Source organism: Scleropages formosus, chromosome 10 (genome assembly GCF_900964775.1).
Source record: "Scleropages formosus chromosome 10, fSclFor1.1, whole genome shotgun sequence".
In the NCBI taxonomy this organism is placed as follows: domain Eukaryota; kingdom Metazoa; phylum Chordata; class Actinopteri; order Osteoglossiformes; family Osteoglossidae; genus Scleropages; species Scleropages formosus.
Genome location: NC_041815.1, coordinates 22,998,382 through 23,012,457, shown reverse-complemented (window position 1 = coordinate 23,012,457; position 14,076 = coordinate 22,998,382). Strand labels below are relative to the sequence as shown.

At 43.9% G+C, this 14,076-nt stretch overlaps 1 protein-coding gene across 3 annotated transcripts in view; it reads left to right on the top strand.

Moving 5' to 3' along the window:
* The window catches only part of b3gat1b (beta-1,3-glucuronyltransferase 1 (glucuronosyltransferase P) b), a 49,627-nt gene that overhangs the window by 24,820 nt on the left and 10,731 nt on the right, over nucleotides 1-14,076 (top strand). For 2 of the 3 annotated variants that reach the window (XM_018748762.2, XM_018748761.1), the window contains exons 3-5: nucleotides 7,583-7,725; nucleotides 9,565-9,636; nucleotides 9,727-10,235. In XM_018748762.2, coding sequence (XP_018604278.1) covers nucleotides 7,614-7,725; nucleotides 9,565-9,636; nucleotides 9,727-10,235 — 693 coding nt within the window. In that variant the 5' untranslated portion in view covers nucleotides 7,583-7,613. The remainder of the gene's footprint in view (nucleotides 1-7,582; nucleotides 7,726-9,564; nucleotides 9,637-9,726; nucleotides 10,236-14,076) is intronic. The other variant, XM_018748764.1, reaches the window with a different exon arrangement.

Sequence of the window (14,076 nt, the reverse complement as noted above, 5' to 3'; positions counted from 1 at the left end):
GGGTATACGTGCAAACGGACGAGGTTATTAAACAGCACTAAAGTGGACAGTGCACCCACATTACTTAAGGCCAAGTAAGTAAGTGGTAATATTACACTATAGTGATTTTTTCAGGCATGGCAGAAAATCAAGCTTCTATAATATATCAATTATAGCTAATATGATTGACTACCCTGCAATGGAGTCCTCTCCAGGGTGTACCCCTCCAGTTAAACATGAAGCATCTGCTAAATGAGCAAATGTAAATAAAAGCAGTTACCGTGAGTGAGTGAGTGAGTGAGTGAGTGAGTGAGTGAGTGAGTGAGTGAGTGAGTGAGTGAGTGAGTGATATAAATATACTATTAATATTGGAAACCCATGCCAAAGACAGGGAGGATATGCAAAGTCCACACAGAATAAGCCATATTTAAAGCTAAACCAGAAAAGCCCTGGTGCTGAGAGCAGAGCTTCCCATCGTTCCAAACTTGCTGTTCAGGGGCGTTCAGAGCTCCACAGAAGAGCCGTTCACTGAAATATTGCCCACCGCTGCACACCAAAGATGAAAAAATAAATGGTTTATTAAAAATGTCTGGAATTGTTAAAAGATGATGTTTACTTTTAAAAGATTGCATGGGGTTTGTACTCTGTAATGACAGATGAGTGATGTGTGCACACAGATGATTGGGGAGGGAGATGGAGGCAGGATGGCAGGCAGGGGTTATTATTTATTATGATTGGTATTTTGTTGCTTAGCTGACTCTCTTATCCAACCTAACTTCTAACCATACCCATGTTTCTATAGTCGCACATTTTCGGGAAAAATCCTGCGTGAGGAACATTTATGAATATGGGCCTTCTGAGGACTGTAACTGGAAGTGCTTGTAATAAACAGTGACACAACCCATTTCCGTTACCTGCAAAAGACAGAGAAGCTACATAATGTTAGGGAGATGGGCCAGAGATCCTTCATTTTTGCCCAACTCCTGAGTGCTGGGGGCCGGAATGTGGCGATTGCTTTATGAGGACTTCCATGGAGAGTCAAGCAACTGATCCGCATGCACGAGTACAAGTGTCGACAAGAGGGAGCCGCTGCATCCTGACACTCTCAGAGAACGACGGTGTTCAGACACAGTCCTAGATAGTCAGCACTGTTGTTGTAACCGTTGATGTGCAGGGCTTGTAAACAAAGCTGGCAGCTGAATTAGCCCCCTTTTCCAGATGAGCAGGTTAAGGGCTGTTAACGGTTGGTCTAGTGTTTCCGAGCTGCTGTAAACCACTGAGTGACTCTGCAGAAAATAAAAGAGTAAGATTTTATTATTTTCAGTTACAGAATGACAACACAACTCAGAAACAAATGTTATAATAAGAAAAATAACATGAGCATTAACATCAGTGACAGAGGGCCTATGTGCAGCGTTGCCCACGGAACATGAATGAGTGGAGGAAACGCCTTGTCGGCGGCATGGTGGCACAGCGAGTAGTGCTGCTGTCTCACAGCGCCTGGGTGGTGCAAGAGAACGTAGATTCGATCCCTGCTCGGTCTGTGTGGAGTTTGCATGTGCTACCCGTGTTTCTGTGGGTTTCCTGTGGGTGCTCTGGTTTCCTCCCACAGTCCAAAGACATGCTGTTCAGGTTCCCCCATAGTGTGTGAGTGTCACAGAGTGAGTGTGTTTCACTGATGTACGGATGAGTGACCCAGTGTAAGTAGTGTGTCTAGCAGTGTAAGTCACCGTGGTGAATAAGGTGTGTGGGGCTAGTAACGCTACATAGTATCCATTGTAAGTCGCTTTGGAGAAAAGCATCTGCTTAGTGAATGTATGTAAATATCATCAGGTTTGCCTTTTAGGGTTTTCTTAAAGAAGTAGAAGAGGCCTTTTTACATCCAACTTGCACATCCAAAAAATATTTCAAAATGCTTACACATCAAGGCTGTATTTGCCTAGAGCTGGAATCACGTGAGTGATGCTTTGCACAGTTGTCCATTTTCTTCTCACTGAATTACACGCAGTGGCATCACTAGGGTTGGTGTCCCCCAGTGCGGTAAAACATGGTGTCACCCCCCATGGATTTCCTCCTGTACCAGACCATAGAAAATCCTTAGTAATGTTTTTTGTACTACTGTTACTGCTCATAAATCGTAATTCTCGTATATCACCGAATGGCAATAGTAGTGACATAAAATAGCAAAATTCAAATTGCACCTTTAAATAAATAAATTATCATAGCGTTTTAGCCTTGTAGGTATATCGATACATGTAAGCTGTGCTTACGAAAAAAAATGTTTTTGTTGTCATAACTGAATACAAATATTTTTCTAAAAAATAATAAATTCCTGCTGAAACACTGCACAAAAATTTTATAAACAGTCATTTTGGTGTCACCCCCTCTGATTGTGTCACCCGGTGTGGTCCGCACCCCCATAGTGAAGCCACTGATTACATGCACTTTTCTTCTGTTTTATGACAAATGTGTTTGGGTATTTCACTCAGTGGCAAACATCTTCATAAACTGGCTCTTGGGAGCTTTCGCTCCATTTTTGTTGTGACGTTGCTCCAACCTCCAGAGATACAGAGCAGATGTATGAGGAAACGTCGGAGGGAATCGGAACAGAGTGGGATATATGTGTCCGATTTATTTTATTATCTCGGCTGCCAAACCGAATGCGTTCCTAACGGTGCTGACAGCGCAGAGGATGTCCTGAAAGAAATGCGCCCAGAAGTTACTGCCACACACATTCAGCTCTTACTATAATCAGGTCACCAAAGTGATTTTTTTTCTACTACGGGGAATGTTATCGTATAAATAATTGTGACTGTAAATTGTTATGCTACCATGGTTTACTGCTGCACTTTTTAATTCAAACTTTGTGTGTCCCACTCTCTTTGCCCTGTGCCAGAGCTCCTTTGGGGGAGAAGCAGGCTAAAGATAATCCTGTAAATTCTCGGAGAAGCCGGTTGACGAAACATATTCTTGGGGCTTCACGGCCTGGTAGTTTTAAAAGCAATTAACAGGCGACGAATCGATATTTTATTCGCATTTACTGCCACCTCCAGGTAAAGTTATTTTTCGGCCGTTGACAGAACATCGATAGTGACATATTGCAGTCGCTGCTTTGGATTGTCCCCAGTTGTCAAAGAGAAAGTCTCCGAGCCAGCCTGGAGTTGGGGCGATGGAGGGGAAAGAGTGCGAGTGAATAGTAAAGGACAGGTTATTTACGCAGACGGTGGAAGGAACGGTTCTGCAGCTGCTTGTGAGTAGATTAATGTTTAATGTCATTTTGATGGAGGCAAGGATGGAGGTGATGAAGCCTGTTAAAAATATCAGACAGCAGGTGGGCAGAGGAGTTTAGGGAAGGCAAGGAAGGCCCCCTTGCAATTCACTCCTCTTTTGACAAGAGTCTTAGAAACAAAAAAGAGAAATTACAAGAAAAGAAAGGACATGGATGTGGAGCCTCCGCACTGAACTGTCTTCATTGTACTCGTGGTCTGCTCATTCTGCCACCCAGTCATCTGTTCCGATGTCAGATAATTTGGCGCCGATTGTGGCTCCAGCCCTACAGGCTCCTCCAGGTGTTCATGAATAAAGGCACATTTTCAAAGGTTCTCTTCCCCTCACCTACTTAGCAAATGTGATAATTAAGCTGTTTTTCGGATATGAAAAACCAGCAGCAGCAAAGCCCTTCATCTTGAAAGCTAAACTAATGTACGGTGCCGCTGAATTAAAGCCGTCGCACATGGCAATCTTCAGACAGGAGGCAACGAGTGCACTGCTCCCTTTCTATTGTTTCAGCCAGATGATCAGAGTTGGTAGGAAGACTGATGCTTTAATTTTACATGAAGAAGTATGATGCCGCTCTGTTAAGGGTGTTAGCTGGCGTGGCAAATTGTGGGGAGGGATGGCCACACGGAAGGCCCAGGGCAGTAAGTTGTCCGCACAAAAGACTTTCACGAAGGCGAAAATAACCAAAACAAATGGGGACATGGACCCTTTGAAGAAGAATACAAAAACAGCAAACCCAAGCAGCCATAAGTTGCCAAGAGAAAGTAGCCAACGAAATGGAAACAATGGCCAGCCAAAGGGAGGCTCCCTGCTCCCCAGTAGCACTTTACCCATGTTTCACTCCCAGTCCTCACACCGGCTGCCTTTAAGTCTATGCTGATTACTTCCCATCATCAGTGTGGCTTAGGACAGGAGGGCAGTAAAGAGCTGTCTATCAAGGTCAGCCGTGCCCCATACCGTGGTTACCATGGTATTATTAAAGCCAGTTTATAGTAGGATCTGTTCTCCTGACTTCCACATTACAGGTCTATGTCTTAAACACTGTGTTGCTTGCTGTTTGAAAGTTAGTGTGGTAATAGCTTTGGAGTTGATGGTACAGTAAACGTTACTTCAATGGTTCCTACCTCTTTTCCTTGTTTTGGTCATGAGACCCAATCCCGGGTCACGGTGTTGCCCATTGCGTATGCACGTGCTGCTGGAGAGGTGATTGCCAACTTTGTTGCCAGTTTTCTAAATCATGCCTCCAATTACACCTATTAAGCAGAGTGAGCTCTGCAGCGCTGGAGCCTAGTGAGATAATTAAGCCAGTGGCCCTTTAATCTCCATAAAAGCTATTCCAAGGTTTATCCTCTTAATAAAGAATTCATTGCTTTTATTGAGACGCTGGGTCTGTCAGTCTGCATATGTTTTCAATTCCCTTTGAAGCAACAAAGAGGATCAAATCCAAAGTGCATCAGGAAGCCGTCTGGTTGAACCCTCGATTTGTCGAGTGTCCTGCAGCAAGGCGTTTTTGCGATTATGCAGAAGCTGAGTTAGCAACAGCAGCCTTGAGGATCGCACATTGCTGGCAAAAATTCTCAAGACCCAGATCTGGTTGCTGCGAAGCGTGGAAGCGTTCGGTTTTTCAGACTTCTGAGCTACAAGTGCGTTTCCCACACTGACTGCGAGCAACACACTGCGGCATTTTGGCCGAATGAGCCGATCGGGGCTCCTGTGAGAAACCGTCTAAGAATTACCACAAATTGCCTGAAACGCGCTCCGTCCTGCATTACCGGGTCGAAACCAATTTTGCGTTGACACCATCCGAAGGGTCCCTTGCTGCTTATTTAGAGAAAATAAATAAATGAATGAACCTAATTCCTTTCACAGTTCATTTCATCTCCCCTTAGAAAGCATCTAAAAAGTATATCCTAGGATCTGCAGGCAGATGATGTTTTAGCTGAGGTCCCAAAGAAGCGGCTGGCTTGTCGAGGGTGCAGGCCTCGTCCTTGCCAACACGTCTCATGCATTTATGTGCCTTTGGAGTACTAAGTGTGGAGTAATAACCGTGAGGTCCTCTGTTCGGGTCAAACGCTTGGCAAACCAACACCACCCGTATTCGTCTCCCAGTGTCTGCATTTCACGGGGCAAGGAAAACAATCTGCCACTGAGATGGGTTGAGATCCAAATGTCTCACCAGGGCCTGTTGCAGGCATGCGTGTTTTAGTGATGGATTTGATCTGCTGCTGTGGACCACCCTGTGCGCCTGGCTCAGCACCCCAGGGGCACCAGTTAGCTGATGGGTGCTGTTACTTGTCTTAGCGGGTATGTTTCTCCTGTTTGTTTCCCCCCGCTGCTTGACACAGGTATGGGGCCTCTTGGATGGTGGTTTTCTTTTTTCCGGGTTTTGAAATGAGTAAGAATAAGATGCACCTGCCAGCATGTTACAGCTCAGGATAAAAGCTTCTCACCTTTGACACACGCACGCATGTACACACGCCCTTTGTTGAGACTACAAAAAGCTTTTTTAAGCTTTTTCTGATTTTTTTTTCCTCTTTAGGTTTTTCTATGTTTTATTTTGTATTTTGTTTCTCAGCAAACTTGGAAGACTGTTTTGGTGTTATATAATATAGAGATCAGTTAGTGTTAATTTAATTGGCTTAAAGAGTTCTTCGTTTACTTTAGGCTACTTAGTTGCTGTATGTTTTGGGGTGGGGGCATGATGGCGCGGTGGGTTCCGCTGGTGCCCGCTGCGTTGAGGGTCTGGGGTTCGAGTCCTGCTTGGGATGCCTTGTGGCTGACTGCCATCTCGTTCTGGGTGTGTCCCCTTCCACCCTGTGTTGCCAGATGAGGCTCTGGCTCGCCGCACCCCCGCTTGGGAAAAGCAGTTGTTGACACTGATTGGTTATGTTGCATTGCGTTGTACATGACCACCCAACTTTCTGAAAAAGAAACATTTACCTGCTTTTTTCCTGCACTTGAAATCTGATCTGAAGCTTCTTTGCTTTTATTTTCTTTTGGTTGAATGGTGATGTAACACCGGTATCAGTCCATGCAGAGAAGAATTTTTTTCAACTTAACACTGCACCTCCCTAGTTGTCAGGCCTTTCTCCAGAAGAGCAAAGCTGGAGCTAAACGTTAAGATCACGTCTCTAACATGACCAGAGGTGACACCGTGTCAGTCGGGACTGTCGGCTCAGTCTCGCTGCGGTTCTTCTGCGGTTTCTGCAGTCCTGACCCACAAAAGCGGCTCAGTGTCCTGTGGCGAGAGAAAGAATTATTTCCGTCAACTCGCACCTCAGACAAGAGGAGACAGCAGCACCGCTAGGAAGACACAGAGGAGTGCGTCTGACTGCCCTGCGGGCTGTTAAAAAGAGCATGGTTTGATAAGCCATCCTACGCTGCTTTACGTAAGCAGTCTTCTTCCCTCTGTGCCACTCATATGCAGCTTTCATGCCGCAGTTCTTTGCAAGCATCTTATAAATTATAAAAGGTTTTGTCCACTTCATATTCTGTTCTCAGGTTCAGTATTTTAGTCTTTGCTCTTTAGAAACAAAACCAGGACAAGTTATGCAGTTTCGCATCTGCCCACGTAAAGAGTTGGTGCAACATTTTCTTCATTAGCACCTGACAAAGTGCCAAACCTTAACCATGGTAGTTAAACATCTAACAGGTATGCTGTGTTTAAAAGCAAAGTCCTTGAGCCAGCATCCTGCTGAAGATGAATCCCTCTAAAGTGGTTTCCTCAGCATGCTCTCCAGTGCAGCTGAGAGGGAAGCTTCAGGCTGCATTGGGGGAGAAGGTGACCTTCGCAAAATGCAAGTTTTCCCCGATGTGCTGTACTGAAACTGCTGTAGTAGGCGGCTTTGCTGCAGAGATGGATTTTAAATTAACTAAATGTGGAAATGATAAATGCAATTGACAGCCAGCCTACATGCAGAGGTGTCGCCCAGAGGCCATTTAAAGTTCAACCCCCTCTCATAAATGTCTTATGACTTGTAATGCACGGTTCAGTACAGCCATCTGGAAACAGCAGGGCTACTCAACTACAGTCCTTGAAGTTTAAGATTGTGGGGGGGGTTATTTTATTTTCAGAGTTCACTTTAATGTCTTCACTGAAGCTTCTGAGCTCTTAGTGGTGTGTGGAGATCTGGAGAACCAACCGGATATTTGTAATCCAGAACTACAATTAAAAAATTGTTGGTTTAGATTTTTTGGGTGTAGAACACACAGGAAGAGTTTTTATTGCCAGGATTCTGTCCCACAGCCCTTCGACTGCAAGTCTAGGTCCTTAACCAAATGCTTCCAGGAAGATCACCAATATGCCTTCCTTTCGCCCTTGCAGGTAATGACGAGGCCGAAGTCTGACCCTGGACATGCCGAAAAGAAGAGACATCCTTGCCATCGTGTTGATCGTATTGCCCTGGACGTTGCTCATCACTGTTTGGCACCAAAGCGCCATTGCCCCTTTGCTTGCCATCAGAAAGGGTAAGAGAGAGGCTTCTCTCCTTTTCGTGGGAATTTTCAAGGGTCTGTGGAGCGGCTGCAGTGTAATGTTTATCCACTTCTTATCGGTTTTGGCCAAACCACTGTGCTCTCAACACCATTCTCTGAGAAAGATTCAATCTAGGAGCTTTGGAGCTTATCTGAAGTCATCTATCTCCCTAAAATTGTTATGATTGTCTATCAGCAAACCTCAGAGGACATCCACATATTCAATCAGATTATAGAAATCCACAAATTATTGGAACTAGCATCTGGTGTATTTCAAGTACAAGTAAATTGACAACATTTCTGTTTTCATGCTCCGACTAGGGCCTTGCAAAATCTAAATTATTCTGAGCAGATGAGCCTCTAACTGCTTTGAGAGTCATCCTGCTAATCTATTAAGCAGTTGAACGGAAACAAGCTTCTGGAATCAAAAGGAGATTAGATGCATTTGTGATGCCTTTTAATCAGCGTCTCAAATAATCAGTTCCCCCTGCACATTTGGCTCTGCTGAAATGTCTAGAGTGATGCGTTTATGTAATGTCAATAATCATACTAAATAAACTGTGCATTTACAAATGTTACGTGTTGGACTTGCAAGGTGCCCCCCCTTAAAAATTGTTATGAATCCTCTGAATCAGCTATTCTATTACTGTGACCCTAAGAGTCTTCGTATTGATTATGTCACGCCAAATTCCACCACTTCATCCCGAGGAAATGTCGGCGTGTGCCAAGACCATTTCTGGCAGTAAGTGCTGAACATCTGGCCACCAGGAAATTCTGTTAATCTATGTGGAGCAAAAATATCTTTTTCATGTCTGCGATGGGAATTGCACTTTAATGGCGCAGTGATAAAGACAGCCATTAGCGGGGGCTCAAGGAGGAAATGAGGGCTGTTAATGATCCAATAATCTCCTCACACTTGATAGCTGATTTTTCAATCCTGCTCTGCTTTGTGATTGGCTAATCTGGCTCCTGCTTAAAAGGGAAGTTCACCCCTTTTCACAGCTGACCTCTTTATCACACACCTGGGCTTGTGTCAGTATCTCTCGGGCAAAGTTTCTGTATTTGTTGCCATGTACAAAAAAGATGTAAACCTTGAATTACCCCTATTTTACATATCTTCCTCACAAATCCACCTTGCATTTGTTATAAACACACCCCGCAGTCTTCAGTAGTGTTCTTCCCAGCCTATTTTTCCTGAAACATTGTTTTAGCAGTTCAGGAATTAGTATTATTTTTCAGCTTTGTTTGGAAACCCGTGAAGTAAACGTAGTATATGGCAAAAATGTAAAGAAATATTCAAGAAAGGTATTGTAATGTACTGCTTCAAATGTTATGGAGAATTTTTTACTACATCACAGATTACTTTCTTTCTGTGGGTTGCATTCTAGCATTATGTATCATTACTATCTTCTTCAGATCTCATTGTATCCTGTCTTATCCTATCCTATCCTATCCTATCCTGTCTTAATCAAGACTTATACTAAAGAGGGTGACTCTTCAAACTTCTTTTGAGCAACAAGCCAAAAACAGAAAAATTTTAAAGACCACGCTTGCAAGGAATACAGTTTTTTTCCATGTGACATTTAAATGAAAAATACAAAATAATGAAATATGCTTGACTTTAAAAATGCCTGAGGTATTGCCACATGGCCATGTCGGTATTACACAGAGCCCAGATGTTAAAAAGGATGTACTTCCACTTTAAGTGTAAGACGTGATGACATCACGTCTCTCCTCCACTGCCACTGGACTTTGCAAAATTGGCAGTGGAGGGAGGGGCTCGACCCCAGAGCAGTGCTGTCCACTCACAGTGCGTACTTTTACCTTTTGCAGCCTGTCACCACCTAGTAAAAGAGATCTTTATCATTCCAGAGAGGCTTGCAGTTCGTCGCCACCGGCTTGCAGGTACTTGCCTCTTTGGTTATGCCGCACAGGAGGAACACAGGGTAAGACCCAGGGTGTCCTAATGCCTTAATTGTCTTCTTGTGTCCTCAGATGACAGGGCCGAGGGCCGGCGTGAGGCTGGCCAGGGTGCCGACTCCAAGGAGTATTGTTCCTCGGATAAGGACATCGTGGAGGTGGTTCGGACGGAGTACGTTTACACGAGGCCGCCACCCTGGTCCGACGTGCTGCCCACTATCCACGTTGTCACACCCACCTACAGTCGGCCCGTGCAGAAGGCAGAGTTGACACGGCTGGCCAACACCTTCCTACACGTGCCCAACCTCCACTGGATCCTGGTAGAGGACGCGCAGCGACGAACCCCTCTGGTCAGTCGTCTGCTCCGCGAGACGGGCCTTAACTACACTCACCTCAATGTGGAGACGCCGCGCAACTACAAGCTGCGGGGCGATGCCCGAGACCCACGCATCCCACGTGGAACCATGCAGAGGAACCTGGCCTTGCGCTGGCTTCGGGAGACCTTCAGTCCCAACAGCACGCAGCCAGGCATCGTCTACTTTGCCGATGATGACAACACCTACAGCCTTGAGCTCTTTGAGGAGGTCAGTCTCCAGTTGTGTTACCACAGTCCACTTTCCTTCTGCTTCATCCAGTTATGAGCTGCTGCACTCGCTTCTCACAACTTAATGAGAATGGTTTCATACATGTCCATCAAAAGGAAAATATGTTAATATTACCCTATAGGAAATGACATATAGCGGTTAATAACATTGACCCAGGTGGGGCCCATATTCCAGTACCTTTCAGCAAGACCCTTAACTTATATCGATATTTCATTTGTACCAGTAAAATTTCAACTTTTGTAAACTGGGGAAAAAAAAAATGTTCCTTTGGACGGAAGCTTCAGCTAAACATTGTAATAGAAATTAAAGCTACCCTGAATCAGTACCTGTCATTTCTTCATTGGAGCACTGTTTAGCTGCAATAAAGCCGTACTTGAGCGTGAATTTGTACTCCCATCACAGGGCAAAAACATCAGTGCTGAGTTGACTCTGAACATCAGGACCATATTTTTCGAATGTCTGGGGCAACATCTTCAGAACATCGACTGCGGCTCTTGTTAGCGTAAGAGACAGGCACCTCGTAAATAGCGATGTACTTTGTATTGATGGGATGGTCATTACACCCCCACCTCCACCACTGGCCACCCCTAGATCACTTGAGAAGTTCTTTATAGGCCAGTGTAACACCGGGTGCTTGGAGACATTCGTACTGATGAACAGTTGCGCCTGATGCTGTTTTACCTTGAGGAACAGTTACCATGTACCCTGACTTTCCAAACAAATTTTCGCTTCGTGTTCGCAGGGTTCCCTTTTAATCTCAGCCTACTCACTGAAATTAATTTAGGAGAAAGTAAGAAATGTCAACAGCTCGGGCCCTGGAGAGCTCTCATTTTTTGTATCCATTCAAATGCATCATTATGGAACTGGAACAATTGATTAGTATGATTGAGTCCAAAGGACTACATTTTCTTAATAAGCACAACACAGATCATATTGTATTGGGTTCATCCTTCATTACAAGAACGATGCCACCCTATTAGATTTTTTTTCCTTTTTGACCTGTAACTCCATGGTGCCCTGCCTATTCGCTAGTGCCACCTACCCATTTCTCACTGTACTGCATGTGGAAGACAGGCGGCCTTGTTAATGGAAACAGCTTTTCAGCACTGCAAATAAAGCAATCTGAAAGGGTGAAGAACAGGACCGAAATGGCTGTTATCTGGCTGGCCGCCATCGGTGCGGGGTAATGTTTTGTTAAAGGCCTTGTAAGGAGCATTGTCTGCTGATGAAAGCGACCGGTTCCAAGTTCTGCTTCCTCAGCAGTTCCATGCGCAGCCCTCACAGTGCGACCACACCTTTCTCTCAGTCCCCAGGTACAATTCAAAAGGCCTGCGCACCAAACAAAACAAAATGCTGCTCCTGGAAAACGAAATGCAATATGCAATAAAAAAAAAAAAAAAAGCGAAGGGCCCATTAGCCGTGAACCGAAGCCAGGTTGTTTCAATTCATCTTTACAAACAGCCAAAAGTGGCGGGAGGATGGAGAAAAGAGCCTCCGCGTCCAAATTGGCCAAGTTAAAACAGGCCATAAAATATGTATGTACTTCTCAGAGTTGAGAAAAAACCAACAAAAGAAGAGTGTGCATTAATTATTCAGCTTGTGTTTTAAAATATGTTGCAGTTTTGAACTACACTGGTTATTTGCAGCCATTACCGTTATTGTTTCCTTCTGCACCCTGCACTCCATGATCAGATGGTGGCTAGCAGGTCCCTAGAAATAGCACCACCATGATGGCCAGCTGTCCATTTCACCAGCACTAAAATCTGGCTTCGGTGTTTTGGCCTCTGAAACCAGACACACACACAGTCTGAAACCACTTGTCCCAACCGGGGTTGTGGCAAACCAGAGCCTAACCCAGCAACACAAGGCGCAAGGCTGGAGGGGGAGGGGACACACCCAGGATGGGACACCAGTCTGTTGCAAGGCACCCCAAGCAGGACTCGAACCCCAGACCCACCCGAGAGCAGGACTCGGTCAAACCCTCTGCACCACTGCAACCCCTTCCTTCTGAAATTGAAGGAACCGCATCGATGTATGATGAACCGCATATAACTGTCATTGCCCAGTAATCGTCACATACAGTTGATGATGGCGCACTTTTTCAGCAGTGTCCTTATTGTACCACGTTCATTAGTGTGCACTTTGTAACCTCACTCATAAGTATTTTTTCATTAAAATGTCTTTAATCAGAACAGGGGGACAGCTGGTAGTATAGTAATTAGTGCTGCTGCTTTTGGACCCAAAGGTTGCAGGTTTAAATCTCACCTCTGGCTATAGTACCCTTGAGCAAGGTATATACCCTAAATTGCTCTAGTAGAATTACCTAGCTGTATAAATCAGTGTGTACATGTAAATAGATTAGCACTGTAAGTTGCTTTGGAGAAAAGCATCAGCTAAATGAATAAATGTAATGTAGACCTCTGTGACCTACCAAGAATATCAGCCTCTTTGGAGGTGGCAGAGCTCACATATATGAATTGTCCATAGAGAGTGTTTAATTAGAAACACAAAACAAATAATGCAACAAACATACAAGACAGGAAGCATTAACACCAGTCCAGTGTGATGACTTCTGTCCTTCCTCAGTTCATTAAATACAGTGGTCACACCTGCTACAAGTAGTCTAGGAGAGGGGTACAACATTTTATTTCTAAATTAGTTTTGCAACTTGAGCTGTTGAAAATAATTTCATATAAAAATAACTAATCATTGCCATTTCCATTTTTGCCATATTAACTCATGGCCCCCACCGCACAGCTGGAGGTGAAGCTTCAGTCCATAGCCCTGAAATTCATGATGCAATGACTGTACGTGGTTTACAGCCAGTTCGAGATAGCAATGTAATTTGTGAATTTCTGATTACTTGATATTCAAATACATAACTTGTTAAATCCTTTTTTTTCTAATTATTTATAATTAACACCATTACCAATTGATACATGCCTCCATGAGAAAAGGATAATGAAACACAGTCTCATTAACAGATTTGAATTTAAAGGTGACTAGAATTTTGAAGCATAAATAATGTGTAACCTAAATTTAATAAATAAACCAAATGATAATTAAATGTACTGTATTTTGTTAAATTACCTAATCTCTAATGCTAATTGCTCACATTTTAAAAACATAAAATGAAAATATTATAAATATGTGTAAAAAAATTAAATCCTCATTTCCTGCAAATTCAGTTTTAAGAAAAGAAATGCAAGGTAGCTTTTCAAGACATTGCAAATTCAAGCCAAGATGGATGTTTAAGCTGTTTCCTTGCACTTGCAATTTATTGCTGATAGAAATGTTGTCCATTTATTTGTTTATAAGTTTACTTTCAATGTGTCCACTTGGCTGCCAGGGAAGAGGCTTTGGCTGCAGCCTAAAAGCCCATTTTGTGGTGTCAAAACTGTATTCAGTTCAGTTCCCGTGGGTTTTGTCTCTATGAGGTGGGAGGCAAATGGAAGGGAGAAAGGCAAATTAAATGGCTTTAAAATAAGACCTTATGAATATTAATTTTCAGGCATTTAAATTGGATTTGAATAACTGCACTGCATGCACTCTGACTGATCCCTTTGTCAACTGTATCAGGCAGGTGGTAGATTGTTTCGATAGGGAGAAGTGATGGACAGTTAGGATGGTGAAGTATGTTGGGTGTGAAGTACAAAAAGGAATCTTCCTTTCGTTCAATCACTCTGCCAGACATGAACTTTGTCTTCCAGGGTATTTCGCACCCCCCCCAACCACCTCCAACCACCTCCAACAGGGAATTCCTGTAGACAAACATCTAGCCGTGCTGAGTTAACCTTATCTGGGTGATTTTAGTTACGCT